We start from the raw sequence: 17,467 nt of genomic DNA on the forward strand, positions 1-17,467 counted from the left end.
TAGAATGATGTATGTCATTCTGCAGTCAGGGACAGGAGGTCTGCTTTTGGAAGAATCAATTGGTGACCTATAGATGCAAATCTTGCAACCTTTCAAATGGTGCGGCCAAAAGTGAGGAGAATAAGCATAGGACTTGGCAAGAGTTTCTGAACTCCATCGATAGAATAGGTCTACGTACACAAGTAAACTATGAAAAGACATCTGGAGGATCTGAAGGCGGATTTCGCAACTGTCAATTGCAGCTTTATGGGGGCAGGAGTGTCTCTTAACATCACCAAGAGACATTGTTTAGATAATGACTCAATCATATAGGACCATTATGGCCCATTCTAGCCAGGATCCAGCTTTCCACCAATATCTGAAGACACAGGAGAGTGTTGGTTTTGATTTCCATTCCACCAACATTGAGGAATACAACCAACCTTTCTCTCTGTGGGAGTTGGATTCTGCATTGTCAGTAGCACGTGATACTGTGCTGAGGTGGCAAAAGTCATGGGACATGATATGTACATACATGGATGGTGTTAGTATCATCTACACAAGATATAAAAGAGCAGTGAATTGGCAGAGCTGTCATTTGTACTCAGGTGATTCACATGATTATGGCCATACAGTGGGGATTAAGAAACTTTGAATGCGGAATGGTAGTTGGAGTTAGACACATGGGACTTTCCATTTCAGAAATCTTTAGGGAATTCAATATTCTGAAATCCACAATGTCAAGAGTGTGCTGAGAATACCAAATTTCAAGCATTACCTCTCACCATGGACAATACGACCGAGAGCAGTGGTGTTTGCATAGTTGTCAGTACTAACAGACAAGCAACATTGTGTGAAATCATTGTAGAAATCAGTGTGGGACATACAATGAATGTATCCATTATGACAGCAGATGACTGACACGAATGCCTTTGATAACAGCACGTCACCACCTGGAGCATGTCTCCTGGGCTTGTGACCATATCGGTTGGACCTTAGATGCCTGGGAAAACTGTGGCGTGATCAGATGAGTCCTGATTTCAGTTGTGGCCCAGACCCGACGAAGCCGTGGACCCATGTTGTCAACAAGGCACTGTACAAGGAAGTGGTGGCTCCACAATGGTGTAGGCTGTGTTTACATGGAATGGACTGGGTCTCTGGTCCAACTCAACTGATCATTTACTGGAAATGTTGCGTTTGGTTACTTGGAGACCATTGGCAACTATTCACGGACTTCATGTTCCCAAGCAACCATTGAATTTTTGTGGATAACAGCACGCCATGTCACCAGGCTACAATAGTTTTGATTGGTTTGAAGAACATTCTTGATATTTTGAGTGAATGATTTGGCCACCCAGATCGCCTGACATGAATCCCATCGAACGTTTATGGGACGTAATTGAGAGGTGAGTTTGTGTGCAAAATCCTGCACGAGCAACACTTTTGCATTTATGGATGGCTATAGAGCCAGAGTGGCTCATTATTTTTGCAGGGCCTCCCAACAACTTGTTGCTGCACTACACCAGGAAAGAGGAGGTCCGACAGGATATCACGAGGTGTCCTATGACTTTGGTCACATCATTGCATGCTTGATCATGACCTGCTAATATACAGCATGTTGAAACAGTTGGACCCGCGGTCAAAGGAGGTCTTCCTTCTGTGTTTTAATGAAATTTCCGTGACAAGAGACTTTCCTAAGTTGTGGGAAAAACATATTTTTATCCCAGTTTTAAAACCAGAGGAGGATAGGACTAACCCAGGTAGTTATCGTTGCATTAATTGGTCAAGCTGTGTAAGAAAGACACTTGGAGAGTAAGGTCAACCAGTGCCTAGTGTGGGTCCTTGTAACCAGGTCCCTACTAAGTCACTCTTAGGGCAGGTTCAGGAGGTATCATTCCACACTTTATAACCTTACCCTTCTCAAAGTAGCAATTCAAAAAGCTTTTGTGCAGAAGAAACGGGTGCACAGTACTACCTGAAGGCATAATAATTTGCTGCAGTTCTATCAGTAGGTGTTCTGTCAACACGTACTCACTTTCACATGGTCCTTCCTCCTCGACAGGTTGTTTTTGATACAGGATTTGAAATGTCTTGTATGACCATTTTAAGCTGGAGAATGATGTCCCGCAAGGGGTCATTACAAGTTCACGGCATTCGCCATTGTGATCAGCAGTATTGTGTCTGCAGTATGGCGTCTTGTACTGTGTTCCTTGTTTGTGGACGACTTCTCCATCTTCTGTGTGTCCTTCAACCTTGCAGTGACTATTTAGCAATTGCATTTGATGATCAGACAGTAGAAGGAATGCTCTAACACCACAGGTTTTAAATTCTCTTTGGGGAACTGTTTGTGTTGATTTGAATCGCCCCTGCTGTCTTTTTAATTTACACATTTTAAAACGGAGGATTCTGTCCTCAGTTTTAAGGAAAACATTAAATATCTAGGCCTCACTTTTGACAGGTTAACGTGGGTGCCACAACTTAAAGAACTAAAACTTGGATGTCTCAAGGTTGCATGCATCAGTCATAGGGTTTGGGGAGCTGACAGGGCACATCTTCTTCAACTTTATAAGGCCTTTGTGTGACCCTAGCTTGAATATCGATTCCAGGTCTATGGATCAGCAAGCCTTTCCTACCTCAAAATGCTGGATGTGATTCATCATGATGGTATTAGGTTGTCAGCAGGGCTTATTGCACGAGTCAAGTTGCTAGTGTGTGTACAGAGGCTGGTGAGCCTCCACTGTCTATTGTATGTAAGCCAAGCATAAAGGGCTTCATTCTTTCCAAAATCATGAACATCCATCTTTGTTGCACAGCCACCACAGCCATTTCCTCACTGCCCACAGGCATTGAGGCCATTTGGTATCTGTGCAAGAGAGAGCCTTGATTTACTGCAAGTTGGGAGGGAGGGGGGGGGGAGTCATTAAGGTCCAAAATTAGTGGTAGAGTATGGGATCCCTCTGGCTACTACACAGGCGCAGGTTAATTTTTGAACTGGCTGCTTACAGGAAGAATTGGACATCAGGCTGTGTTTGTAAAATTCAGTTTAAGGGTATTTTACATCGCTACCCAGATTTTATTACTGTTTAGTGGATAGGTCTAATCTGGCGGATTTTATTGGCTACTCTCTTATGTTACCCCTGCATTGTCCTCAGGATAGGGCTCTTAGAGCAGTTTTCATTTAGTACGCATAATGTTTTGCTGTTAACGAGCAAGGTGGTGCTGTGGTTAACACACTGGACTTGCATTCGGGAGGGCGACAGTTCAAACCCATGTCCGGCCATCGTGATTTAGGTGTTCCGTGATTTCCCTAAATCATTGGAAGGAGCCACCAGTGTGTTACCGATGTGGGACACAGTTGTCAGTAAGATTTGTTTTAATTGAGTGTGTTTTATATGATGATGTGAGGGCTAATCTGGGTCTCCCAAATGACCTGCCTTCTATCTTAAACTGACTATGAGGCAAGTGTGGTTCGTGTTTTAACATCCTGTGTGATGTCTGCGATTCTTATTATCTTACCAAGAACAAATTAAGCTGGTCATATGTCTAGCAGTGCATGTAGATCAGTTTGCAGGCAAATTTTGTACACTAATATAAAAGCATTATGTTGTGCACAAAAAAGAAAACCAACTACTTATATCTCAACCAGTAAATTAAAGCATTCAAGTCTCTAACTCTCAGTTTAAATGTTAAAACATTAACTCCCGAAAATACCTTACCCAGCACTTTGCCACCTAAATGATGGTTCGATATCGGCATCCACTGACAAAGACCCTGAAAACCCCCTCCATGCTCTCATCTTGGAGACCAACTACTCTAGTCAAAAGTACATGTGCAGCCAACCACATTTTATCACACTCGTTTATTCTTAACATTTCAAATATATCTGTTGAAAATCATTTAGCACAAATATTTAAACGTTCTTTCGTTTTTATAAAATTCACTTTCTCATTATTTTTTAGATTATCATGTCACTAGAATCGATGCACACTAGTCAAGACACTTACTTTATTTACTGCTACAATTTCCACACTGCATTATTCAAGTGTCTTATTTTGTAACACTAATTTCCAACTTTTCATACAATAAACATAAACTCAAATGTTATTCTTGTACCGATAATTGCAGAACCCTAACTGTTTGTGGATGATTTGACTTGCCACACAAGATTAGTATTTATGTTTTTTGTTTATAACAAACTAACTTATTTTATTCTGTTGTTGATATACTTAGTTTCTGAGTCTTATGCATTGACAGTTTTGATTTTAAGAGCATTGGCAACATACTGTGTTGGCACTTATTATATTTCCAAATCAGTTTCTCCTCCTCTTGTTGGAAAGTTCTTGGCAAAATTCCCCACACTACACACGTTCAGCAGACGACACAGTGCCGTAGCTGTGATATCTGTGTTGTTCGCACTACTGTTTCCTGTTATCTTTCGTGTTTATTAATCCTATACATTCAACTTCTTCCATTGAAATCAGCAATATAAATAATCCTCTTAAAAACAAAAATTCTTAACCATTTGGTAATATTTGTAGTAAAAAATTGAAAGCATGTTTTTTTTCTGATCTGTCTGCTGTACTGAGCCATATATTTAATGCATTTAGATACCTTTCCAGATTTGCTAAGGTATGTCATTGTTAGACCCTGTTTGATGAAGATATTACGACAGATATTAATAACTCTTGACCCGTTTCATAACTTTGGTCTCAAAATGCTTCCGTAAAGATAATGTATTTGAGAATGATTGAGCACTTTTGATAAATATAATATTCTAAGTCAGTGACAAGTTGGCTAAGCAAAAGGGTCTCTCCACTGAATATGCCATCTACCATTTCACAGACTGTGTAGTAAAATAAGGGGTGTGCATAAAGTCCTGGAACACGTTCAATTACTTATTGCACAAGACCTAAACATTGTACATGTGTCATACAGATTGCATTTTGAAGAGAAACTCGGAATGTTTTTCTTTACAAACATTCGATATATGAACCACGAGTGACCTGGCAGACATCAATATGGGAATCGAATTCTTGCCATACCCGTCGCAGCATGGCATTGTCAACTGTGGCAGTCACTTCCTGTATTCTCTCCCGGAGCTCTGCTACATCATGTGGTAGAGGCGGTACATATACCAGATCTTTAATGTGACCCCACAGAAAAAAGTGCCACGGGGTGAGATATGGTGATCAGGGAGGCCATTTCATGAAACAGCTGTCCTCTTCTGTAGCACAGCCGATCCATCGATGCAACAGCTCCGTGTTCAGGTACCCATGAACTTTACAATGAAAATGGGGTTGAGCCCCGTCCTGCTGAAAGATGAATGGAGAGTCTGATTGCATTTGAGGCATCAGGCATCGCTCCAACATGTGCAAATAGGAATATCCAGTATCAGTGCTCTCGGCAAAGAAGAATGGCCCGTGCAGTTTTCAATGTGACAAGGCACAAAAAACATTTACTTTTGGGGAGTCACACTTAAATTCAATGCCTGTTCACTTTCCCATTAGTGTGGAAAGTCGCTTCGTCGCTAAAAATTAAGCAATCAACAATGCAATCCCCATCCTCATTCAGTTGTTGCAAAAAAAAAAAAAAAAAAAAAAAAAAAAAAAAAAAAAAAAAAAAAAAAAACTCAAAACGCTTGTCTTTGTCGTCATCATTGAGCTTCTGTGCTAGCTCCAATTTGAATGGTTTCGTAGACAGCTTCTGTCGCAGGACTTTCCACACTGTCATTGGAGCCATTTTCAGTTCATGGGATGCACGACGCACCAATTTCTTTGAGCGCCTTATGAATGTCTCTCGTACGTGCTCCACATTCTCTTCACTTCCACTGGGATACGCGCTTTTCTTTGTCGGGCAGAAGCAACCTGTCATAATGAATTTTTTGGGACAGTGGTAAATGGCCTTCCTTGTTGATGGCTTCTTACCATACTTGGTTCTAAACATCCATTGAACAGCTGTAGCACACTTATTTTTGTTGAACTGTAACACACAGAAAGCTCGCCATGTTTGCTACTTGTGCTGACTGTCGGCAAATTACCAAACTATGCTATGGCACTATACATGGAAAAAAAAAACTTTCAGGGTTTTTCTTCAAAATGATGTATACACGATATCTGTACAATGTTTGGTTTCTGTGCAATAAATAATTGCAAGTGTTCCCGAACATTATGTACACCCTGTATTTGAGTAACAAGATTTCATCTGCTGTAAGTTTTTTTGGTCTATCATAGGCATTGGACTGTGCAAATCACAACATTCTTTCAGAGAAACTTTAAGTTTATCTCTTCTGAGGTATGGTAAATAAGTGGTTCAATTTGTATTAACTGATGAAGTAAAGTGTCATGCTAGTTAATTAGCTCCTGTAGCTCTCTTGATGAGTGGAGACAAACTACTACTGGTGTACCATGGAGTTAAACTTTGGGACTGCTGCTATTCTTGCTATATGCAGAGTGTTTGACTGTTATAGTTACAGACAAAAGTAGCAAGCAGAGGATAATGAAACAAGCAAATAACCCAATAAACATAGGTCCGGAAACCAATGGTTTTCCCAATACAACATATGTACAAGTGCAGTCATGCTACAACACTGTTAAAGTCAAAGGGTCTGTTTATGCTGCAGCTTCACTGCTGGCTCATCACTCTCAGTTACTTGAGTACATTACTTTCATTGATATGAAGTGAAGAGGAAAGTTGAAGCGACTAATCTCAGCTGAAGCTTTGGGCTGTACTGGCAATACATGAGCAGCAAGGCTGCAGCATAAACATGGCCTTGTGTTCCATGTACAATTCTCTACTGTGAATAGCAAATACAGTGTGCACATGCACCATTTGAAGTGGTTGCCATCGCTCCACACATGTTTTCAAATGAAGAAATGGCTGACATCCATGTTATACATGGTCATTTTAATGTGCGTGTGTGGGAGACAGCACAGTTGTATCATCAAGTGTGTCAACAGAGATGATGACCAAGCAGCAGAGTATGTGTTAGTGCCCATAAGTGTATATGAGATACTTGTTTATAAATAAACCCGACACGCAGGTGGGCTATGAATGGAGGAATGCAAATTGTAAATGGATATCCTGGGCACAAGTACCAGAAGGACTGATACAGCAGAATGTATTTCACCCTCCACCATATGGCAAATATTACATGAGGAACAGTTGTACCCATGTCATATGTCACGTGTATCATCCTTGGCTTCAACTGACTTTCCACCTCGTGTTATCATCTGCCAGTGGATCCTTACACAATGTGGGAATGATCCACATTTCCTCATGCCTTTGTTATTTGCAGACAACTCATGCTTTACCTGAGGCGGTATTATGAACATCTACTACATACACATTTAGGCTTAAGAGAACCAACATACTACCACTGAGAAGCCACATCAGTGGAGATTTTCCGTAATGTTTGGGTAGATCCCATAGGTGATCAGTTTATAGGGCCACATTTCCTATCTGGCGTACCTGACTGAATAGTCAGATATCCTGTATAAATGACTGTCTTCATTACTAGAGTAGATGATGGAATCATAGGAATCAATCCCAACAGTGCCACAACACCTGAAGTAGCAGTAAATGACTGTAACTTACAAAAAACCACAAATTACTCAGTTCTGCAAAAGACAAGATTGATGATGGTACTTGCCAAAAACAATACAGCATGAGGGAGCAAATATGTGTGAAACTGATTTTTTCCAAATTTGTGGGTGTGCTTATAGACCAGAACTTGAATTAGAATCTCATATTACAGATCTTCTCAAACATTAGTAGATTACATTATATTTGCTCCATCTGTAGTTGTTGATTTTGATGGTGAAAGCATTAGAATATTAGCTTACTTCGTGCACTTCTATTCTTTGATTTCATATGAAACACTTGGTACATATCCACACCTAGACAAACAGTATTTGTTGCATAAAAACATGCTATAAGAATAATACCCAGTGTCCATCCCAGAATTTCATGAAGTCAACTGTTCAAAAAATTTGGTGCACTAACAGCAGCCTCACAATACGGCTGATGACGACTCAAGAACAGTTTTTTAAATAATTGTAGCATTCACAAATATATCACTATGAACAAAAATAGCCTCCACGATCCACAATTTAACTTAACTCTATGACAGAAAGGAGCGAAGTAGATATTATACTTAAATTTATTTGCTTTCAGTTCATGCCCATACAGCCATCTCAGCAGTTGGAAGACGATGTGACAGTGTGTTTGAGGCAATTTTCTTGTTAGTAATGACGATACAAATGTAAGGACTACACAAAACCTAGTTCCCAAAGGTAGAAAATTTACACAGCCATAAAGATATTTGACCACTTGCCTAGAAAATTTATTTTATGTGTAAACTTACTGACCATTCCACATCATATCAAGTTATTGTGAATATGATCCACAGAACATGTAAAAACGTGAACTGAGCTAAACTTAGGGCATGGGAGTTCAACAAATGGAGATTTTGTCCAAGTGTAATGCTATTCAGCTGTAATTGTTGTAAAGGTTTTTTTTTCATATTAAGTGTGCTTGTCACATGGATCATTTGGTTGGTGTTTGCATTACAACACTTGTGTAGAATATGTGATTATGTGAAGATCCTCTCTCCTGTAACCACCTTTCTGGGACTGTATTGTCAAATGTGGCTTGTAAGGAAATAATGAGTACAGCATCAAAAATCTGATTTAGAGATAATCAACAAAATGTGTATAGCACTTATACAATAGCAGTATAAAATTTGAGGCTCTCCGCACAAACACAAAAACTAGATAAACTTCTTGTCATATATGTGTTTTTATTGTATGTTAGTAGGTTTAAGACAATAGATACAAAATTTGAAGAAAATGAAATGTTCTGTGTGCAGTGGCTTTAACATAATGATGCAAAATTCATGCCCATGTTTCACTCATTTCACAAGGTTCTCAAAAAACCACTTATTCTCCTCTTTTACAAATAAGATCACTTCAGCTAAATCACTTCTCTTTTCTTCATACAACCAAGGTTCACAGAGTAGTGTTCCAAGCTGCACCTGTTGAAGATCAGAAGGCTGCACGTTGCTCATCAAGATGCAATATTCCTTGAGCTTTTCAGTTGCTTTGAAAGTTGACCAAACTTGCAGTACTCCTAGCCTTCAACAGTCAGTCTGATCCACTGTCGTTTTGAAATGTGGCACCTTGGTGAAATTCATATATTTTTCAGCAGCTGACTTAAAGTCATAAAAATCTACTTCTTGCATGACAGTCACTGTGAATGATGTTGTATGCTTAGCTTCAGTGATGAGGTGAACTAAACCTTTTGGAACTTCATATGTAGTTAGCCTCTTTCTTTTCTCAGTGTGAACAAAGTCACAATCACAAGAAGTAAAAGGATGTCCTTTCACAGAAACTTGTGTTCTATTTCCTTTAAGTAACTCTTTACTGTTAGGTAAACCCAAAGAAACATTTTATTTTGCTCTGCCCACAGCAGTTGTCACTCCATATTATCAGTTTTTTACAAGTAAGTTTCAGTGTAAAGGATTAGCACACACGGGAAACAAATTCATTCCCATACGTGCCACATATGGCCTCGTGTCAGAGAAACATGTGACTGGTTTGATTACCACAATGTGAAATCAAAAGTTGTAATTTGATAGTGGCCGTAAATACTACATTTCACTGTGCCTTAATGAAGGAAGAGCAATCACTTCTTGTAAATTCATTGCAGCTGTACATGCTTCAGAGTTAGGCCCTCGGCTCTTGGTTGTGTCAGCTTTCATGGAATCCCTAGCTTTCTTTGATTATCAGTAATGGAATTCTAACTTCAGTTTGTTGTCTTTATTATTGGTGCCACACCTCAATTCACCTTTAAGATGATCACATGTAGAACATGGGTTGCTTGACAAATGCCGAAATTTTAGTGTGGGGAATTTGTCTTCAAAGACTTTAACATAGAAGTGGTATGTGACTTTGGTGTCTACATGTTGTTTTAGAAATTCCTTGAATAAACTGAAAACAGTTAGGTCTTCACTTAAGTGTAACATTTTTAAATCAGGATATTTAGTTATTTGCAAGTAAGTAAATGATTCCATGCAAGCATTAACTGTAACCTCATAATAAGAATGATAATTTTTGTCAATAAGAAGTTCATTTCAATTATAAATTAAATGCATTGAAATTCTTGAACATTACTTACGTTGATTCCACACCTTATAATATATGTAAAAATGACAGTGAAGGCTTACCTGGGGCTTTGGAGCCTCTTTGGCTGGAATCACAATATTGCCTTTTCGTGTATATTCCTTTCCTTCAATGTGTAATTTCTTCCTTTCACTTTGAGCGCTACCTTCACCTGTCTTCTTCCATTTTCATGCAGTTTTCCCTACCATTTCACTATATTGTGTATTATGTGTCTGCTGTAATTACTTCAGCAATGTGCTATTGTTGAGAACAAACCACAGAGCTGCTTCAGTTGTCAGTAATTCATACAGCTTGGCTCCAGGACACTAATAGAGAACAGAGTGTTGGCACATGAATCATTATTTAGACATCAGTGTTGGTGTTAGACCCAAGTGCCATCTTGTAACAGATGTAAACACTTTTTCTGGCTGTTCTGGCACTTGTGTCAGAATATATATAACTGACTTTTGTGTTTATAGTGAAACTTCACTATTTCACCATTTTTGGGCACTTGCACATACTGTTTTACAAGGGGAGGGGCATAGGGCAAGCAAAACCATGTCGTCTACTTGAGATTTCACCTTCCTTCAACCACACTTCATACATACCCACAACAGTAGCATGCGAACTGCCAATGATTTACTGTTTAAGAAATGCTCCTTCTTAAATGCCAAACCATAACAGTCAAAATTGCTTGTGTCTGTGAACTTCCCCATTTTCAGCTGGTACCATTGCTAGAATGATTCCCCATTTGTCCCTGCTCTGCTTATATACTTTATTTATCACATCATGTACCCACAGTGCCACCAAGTGGCATTCGAACTTGCAGTGAACATTGGTCATATTGTTTTGTCTCATCAGTGTAGGCATTTAAAATAAGTATATATAGCACCATTGTTATCATAGGTGAGATTTAAAAATTCAGTTATGCTGATACTGTAGTTTTGCAGACTCATAAGACAAAGCGTACACTGTTAGAGTAATATGATGTCTTTTCCTTCATTTGCTGGAACAACAGTGACCTTATGTCTTGGCGCTATCGTCATGCACAGAAATGAACTATATTACTGTGATTTAAGGAAGAAAAAGTTCAGAACCAAGAAGTAACTGATAAGTTAAAACCTTGATTGGTAAAATATTAAGCAGTTTAATAAGACAATCTAGTATTAGATACGAGTAGTGAGAGCAATAAACTTGCCTGATTTGGGTTCTTTAATAAAGGAACTGCAGGAAATAAAGTGTGCATCAACATGAAAATGTGTCCAGAGTGTTTTTCTTTTTTGCAGCGGATCTTCGTTTAACAATAGAGCCAAAGGACACAGTTGTCGTTTTGAACGGTACAGCTATTCTTGATTGTGCTGCTGAGAGTTCAGATGTGACTGCGGTGCCAGAAATCAAGTGGAGAGCAAACGGTGACCAGCCTTTGACATTTATTGGAGACACACACAGGTAAATTTTTAATTTTTATGTTTTTTCTTCTTTTACAAAGCAGTTAAGTCTTCATTTTACTCTTAGTGCAGTGCGAAAATATGTAGTTAGATTGGTGTTGGTGTGTGTGAAGCAGGGCTAGTGTGTGATGTCTTCTGTGTCAAAATAGACAGAGACTGCTTTACAGTGATGACAGTTTGCTGCTTATCTTAGTCCAGCATGATTTGCCCTAGCTCATTTCTCCCCAACTAACTGGCAGTGCTGAGACATGCTTTGTGTAGATGTATTGTTTCTTGCAATTTTGTCATATGGTGACATGTTGGAGACCGTGTCTGTTTTTGAAGACAAATGTTATGATGGTGTTAGGACAGCAACCAGCCACAAATTTACTTTGAGTTCCTTTATTCAAAGGAAACCGTTACTGGTTTCGAATCGTTGTGATTCATCATCAGACGGTTTACACGCTTTCTTTCTGACATTTGGTGTATTTTTATAGATTAATTGTCCTAAAATATAAATAAAACATAATTATAAACACGCCACATACAGATGGTTGCCTTACAGATTTTCGTTGCATGTGACTTACGTGAAACGTCGGTTTCGAGTGATTGTTTTCATAATGTTCGTCCAATCGATGTAAATGCATTCCCACTGCATCGATTGGACGAACGTTATGAAAACAATCACTCGAAACCGACATCCAAATAATCGTAGCTAAACTTCAAAGTACATAGCAAATGTAATTTACAACAACTGTCTCTTCACTTCTAAGAGTTCACTAAATGATGTTCCCTGTCTAAGTCAGCCCTGGATGATGATCTATAGCCAAGTGAGTGAGAGCTGCTTTTCTGTCTTTTGAGTAGGCTTTTGTGCATAGTTGTCCAGTCATTGGCATATTGTACTTGGTGGGCAGTTGGCCGAGGCGAAGGCGATATCTTCATCTTCAGCGCCGCCGTGACACTGGTGGAACTCACAGAAGTGGCGAGTCTCTATGGCACTGACACCAGCTTGCATCTTTGCGCCTGTGGTGCTTTTTTCCTGTCTTGTTTGCATGACACAGCACTTACTTTCTTCTGATTGCAGATCCTAATTCCTAGTAAAAAAGTTAATTAAGTGGGACATATACGTCTCACTAGACTCATGGAGGGATGAGTTTAGGGAACCATTTATCCATCCTTGAATCCAGTGGGGTATTTATGTCTCGCTTAACAGTAATTATGAAACTATTAACAACAATCAAAATTAAGAAACCAGGCCTGACTCAGTATCCATTTCAAAAGCAGGACTCCAATTTTTACAGTAATATGTGAAAGTTTAATTAATTTAGCCATGAAAAGAATAAGAAACAATAATATTTTGCAGACGGTTAAAAGTTTCATGGAAGAACAAAGTAACTACCAGCCTTTGTAATGACTATCAGTCTCTGAATGAAATATCACAGAGCTGCTTATTTTTATAATACCATCTGCTTCATAATTAAAATTGACATTAAAAAAATTTGTCAACACTGCCATGAATATTGCCAGCTAAAAAGTTAAAAATTTCACAAAAACAAAACAGTCCTCAAATTATTCTCAGTTAGCAGTTAGCATAGTGATTCTAAGGAATTGTCCTGATATCATAGACTAGGTTCGAATCTGGTATGCTTCATTTGTCCAAGAAGAGGTTCTCTGCTGTACGGAAATTTCTTTCACTAGCCATATTAGAAAGTGAAACACAAAACACTTTTCTCATTGAAATAGATAGGTTTCGAAATAATCTATAGTTCCATATCTATCATTCTAGCAGATCATCACTGTTATCACCAACAGTTTGTGTTGAAGCAATTGATTGGGCATCAATTGGTCCACAGTGTAGCCATTTGGAAAACAGAAATCATTTTTTGGCTGGTGAGTGTGGCTGACTCTATGTAGATTACCCTAAATAAATATTTATGATTGTCACAAAAGCAGTAAGTTATTACTGTCATATTATAATTAAATATAGATTATTTCGAACTGATATTTCATCACACATTTGACACACAGAATTTATGCCTCACTGGAATTTGCAGTGGACACCATTTTTTAATAGTTAAAAGTGTGCCTGGGAGTCTTTCGTGGCAGCATGTCTGAATAAAATCTTCTTGGGATTCCAAGCCGAGTCAATTCGAATAAAATTTTTGAGCTTTTGATGGCTCTCTCTGCCACTGTTGTCAGAAGTAAAACTACTGACTGCCGGGGCTGGCATGATTTTCTGCTTATTTAGCCATGATTATGCTTACTAGCACCAGAGATGGCCATAGTGTTGTGGGTGTGGAAAGTGAGTTGAACAGCTGATAGCAGCTGCGGCCAGCCGCGGGACCAAGTGACGTCAGGTGGCGCGAGGGTCGGGTGACACATTTGAGACTGCTGCTCCTGCCTCCCCATAAGTGTTAAGCATCAGTTATTGCTTCATTTTGGCATCCAAAGCCCGCTCCCACCTTCTACTCAGTGTGTACCCGTGGTCTCTATTAAAACTGTTGCTATTCATTCTAATCTCAGCTATCTCTTTTATTATGGAATCTCACTATGTTGTCACATGAGTCAAGACTCTCGTGTTCGATTTACATACTGGTCTTGTGGAAAGTGAGTACATCATGTAATGTTCCTTGAAAATAATGTAGTGACAGCATGTCTGTGCTCCTCAGATTGCTGCTGAACTGGCGTAAATAAATCACTTGATATGCTAAATCTGGCCTTGTACCTGTTGCCGGTATTGAAGACTTCCAATTGTGTTTCTGTATTCTGATGCAGCCTGTTCCGTGAGCTGGCCTTCATCTGTCACATTTTGTATCTTTACGTTCATGACAAGAGGAGTTCCCACAGAGTTGCAGTTTTTCATTTGGAATTCCTTTTGCACATGTTGTTTGGTCTAAAATCTCTGTTCCATCTAGTGCCATAACTTGAATTGGCTGTACATGTCGCACTACTCCAAGGTCTCTTACTTCATATCCAGTGCCTAGGATATTTCATTTTCTTTACTTCACTTTTCTCACCATACAACATTATGTCATCTGCATGTACAGTTGCTATGAGTTCAGGGTGTAGGTTATAATAAATGCATGTGTCAGCTACTGATAGCATCATCCCTTGTTCGTGCAGGAATTTGTGGAGTGTTTCATTGCACCTTCTGCTGCTGGGCTGATGCAACCCGTAGATGCACTTTTCAAGTTTGCAGATCCACTCGCCATTATGCAATTCCTCTTGATATAGGATTTATGAATAAAAATGAGAACATTCTTCTGAGAAGGTTCTCAGAGCAAAAGAACATTCTCTGAGAAAGTTGTCAGCATATTCTCAGATGAGGGAATTCTTTCTTACTAATTCCTCCAGGTAATTTCAAACACACCAGGGAAATGTCAGTGAAATTTGGAAAAAAAGAAAGAAAAGAAAAACAATGGAAAATCTCGTTTTTGTCTCAGTAGATGAAATGGTTTGTTTACTGAGGTATTGTGCATCGTCGCTGGCTGGGTGCAGCTGTGTACGTGTGCCACTTCCCTACTCCCTCATTCTTGCTTCTTCTCCCCTTTCTATTGCTCCCCTCAGCTTGCAGTCAGTGCTGCCACCACTTCTTGTTGCTAGCCTAGCAGCTGCTGATGAAAGGCATGAGGAGTGATTGGTTTTGATCTGGTTCTCAGTGACTGTAAATGCAGTGGCCTTAGACAGTGGTCATGTGTGCATGAGTTGCGTCTGAGTGATTGTGTGAATGTATGTGTGCACTTGTTTTCTGACAAAAGCAGTGGCAGAAAATTTAGTTGTGTGAGGATGATGATGTTTTCTACATGCCTGTCTGTGGCTCAGCAATCATCTTTACAGTGAGTTGCTACCTATCCTCATTATTATTGATTCTCAAAGTATTTGAACATGTTACCTGTTGCACGGATTGATTACCATAGTCTCATTTCATCGACACACTGTCTGTGGCCCGTGAATAGCTGGCCGCATGAGTGGATTTCTGCGATGGGCTAAAACTGCAGGTATCTGTAATGGATCGGGCCTGCCAAATTGAAGCCATTCGGTTCCCATTAATGTGCATTCCCTGCCTGTCAGATCTATTGTCACTGATCTGCCTGCAGGCTGGGTCTGTTTGTGTGTTGAGTAGTGCAGCGGATTTTCGTGGTTTATCCATGGACCAAGGACCGCCGTGCTTCTCTGCAGGCCAGAGGCCACAGACTATGAATTTCAGGAATTGTGACTGTTTTTCCACAAGTACATTGTACAGTGTGGCATTTTATAGACTTTTATTCCTTTGAGTACATTTTGGCACTTTGAAAGTAGTTTATATAATAGAAAGTATGGTGGTTTGTACGCTATAGTCTCATATATTTCTCAAAAGAATAATCACACAATAACTGTAAAGTAATAGATATAACACAGTGGGTAATAACTGACAACAACGAACATAGTAGATTCGACATTTTATTGGCAGTCACTTACAGTGTTGGTTTACACAATTCTTCCCAGCCTTATTCACTTCTTTGAAGAGACCTACTTTCTGTAAGGTTATTTCTGAAATCGGCGAAGATATTTTAAATCTGTTTTGCAACTCCAAGGAAATCTGTATTTTTGTCACCAAATGTGTTTTGTTTTATTGAAATAAAATAACATCAGTGGTCTTAATGAAACATAACTATTTGGATTGCTTTCTCCATCTAAAAACAATTCATTATAAAAGATGTTGATGTTAGTACTTAAGATTTTTGCTCACCTCAGGAAAGGCCACTTGCTTGCATGTTTTTTTCGATATTTTCTCATTTGCACTATTGTTTCTTGTACCATATCAGCAAAGACAGATAGTTAACTTACGTCTTAACTTAACTTTGGACTCTGAAAATTTGTCAGGGAAAAATCCAAAAAATTGTCTGGAAACCAGGGTAAATATCAGGGAATTTCACTTGTGGATACTTGTGGCAACCCTGACATCTCATTTTTATTGTGGTGCAACTTTGATAAAATTGCTTTGAATCTTTCTCAATATCCAATATTTGCAGGAAAGGAATTATGAAATACTGATGCTTTTGACCAATAGTCACTGATTTTTAACTTCTTCAAAAGGCACTTCTGAAATATTGCCATGAGAAACAAGTAATTATCATCAAATTTTGCCATCTGCTCTTTTCCCGAACACCGTTTGGGTTTGACTTATTTTATCTTCTTTGCTGGACTGTTATTAATTCAGCCTACTGATTTTTAATGGGTTTTTTTCCATTTTCATTGGTATATCTGTGAGAAATAATTCATCTGTGCACAAGTCAATTCAATTCAAGTGATGCCTTCGCACTGGCAATTTACTGAAAAGGGTCCATAAGAAGAGGGTCATCAGCTGCACACCATCCAAGTATCTCATCTGCTGACTACAGTCTCTTAGGCAGTTATGGTGGCAGCTCAAAATACTCTACACTGTCATTTTCCTACCCATAATCCAAAATAACATAGTTTACTAACATAATAATTTTGCAAATGTTCATTTAGAGACTACATTATTCCTCTTTGTTCTCTTTGTTACTCAGCTACATAGAAATATGGATTGGTATCAGAATAATCCACTTCTCCTTTTGGATCAGAATCATCGAGCACAACTTCTAGGTCATTGAAAATGTGGCATCTAATTTAGTTATTTCAAAGCTATAGTTGTTGGAACAGTGGATCAGCAAAAAACAAGTAACTGCCAAAAGTAACATGAAACACCATAAAGGGAAGCAACACACAAATTAATGCTGTGAAGTGCAGGTACTTTAGAATCTGGTAACTAGGCAGTAGCACAACCTTCTGCAAACTAGATAATTTTCAACAAAGAACATGAACCACAGTGACAGCTAAATTTTTGTGCCTGACTAAGTGCTATCACCCAAATCCTACTTAGGTGCCATCCAAAATGTTTTA

At 39.0% G+C, this 17,467-nt stretch overlaps 1 protein-coding gene across 2 annotated transcripts in view; it reads left to right on the forward strand.

Moving 5' to 3' along the window:
* Positions 1-17,467, forward strand: part of LOC126297775 (neogenin) — a 218,378-nt gene that overhangs the window by 23,527 nt on the left and 177,384 nt on the right. For both annotated transcript variants that reach the window (XM_049988952.1, XM_049988953.1), the window contains exon 2: positions 11,423-11,585. In XM_049988952.1, coding sequence (XP_049844909.1) covers positions 11,423-11,585 — 163 coding nt within the window. The remainder of the gene's footprint in view (positions 1-11,422; positions 11,586-17,467) is intronic.

The sequence above is a fragment of the Schistocerca gregaria genome, chromosome X, assembly GCF_023897955.1.
Source record: "Schistocerca gregaria isolate iqSchGreg1 chromosome X, iqSchGreg1.2, whole genome shotgun sequence".
NCBI lineage: Eukaryota > Metazoa > Arthropoda > Insecta > Orthoptera > Acrididae > Schistocerca > Schistocerca gregaria.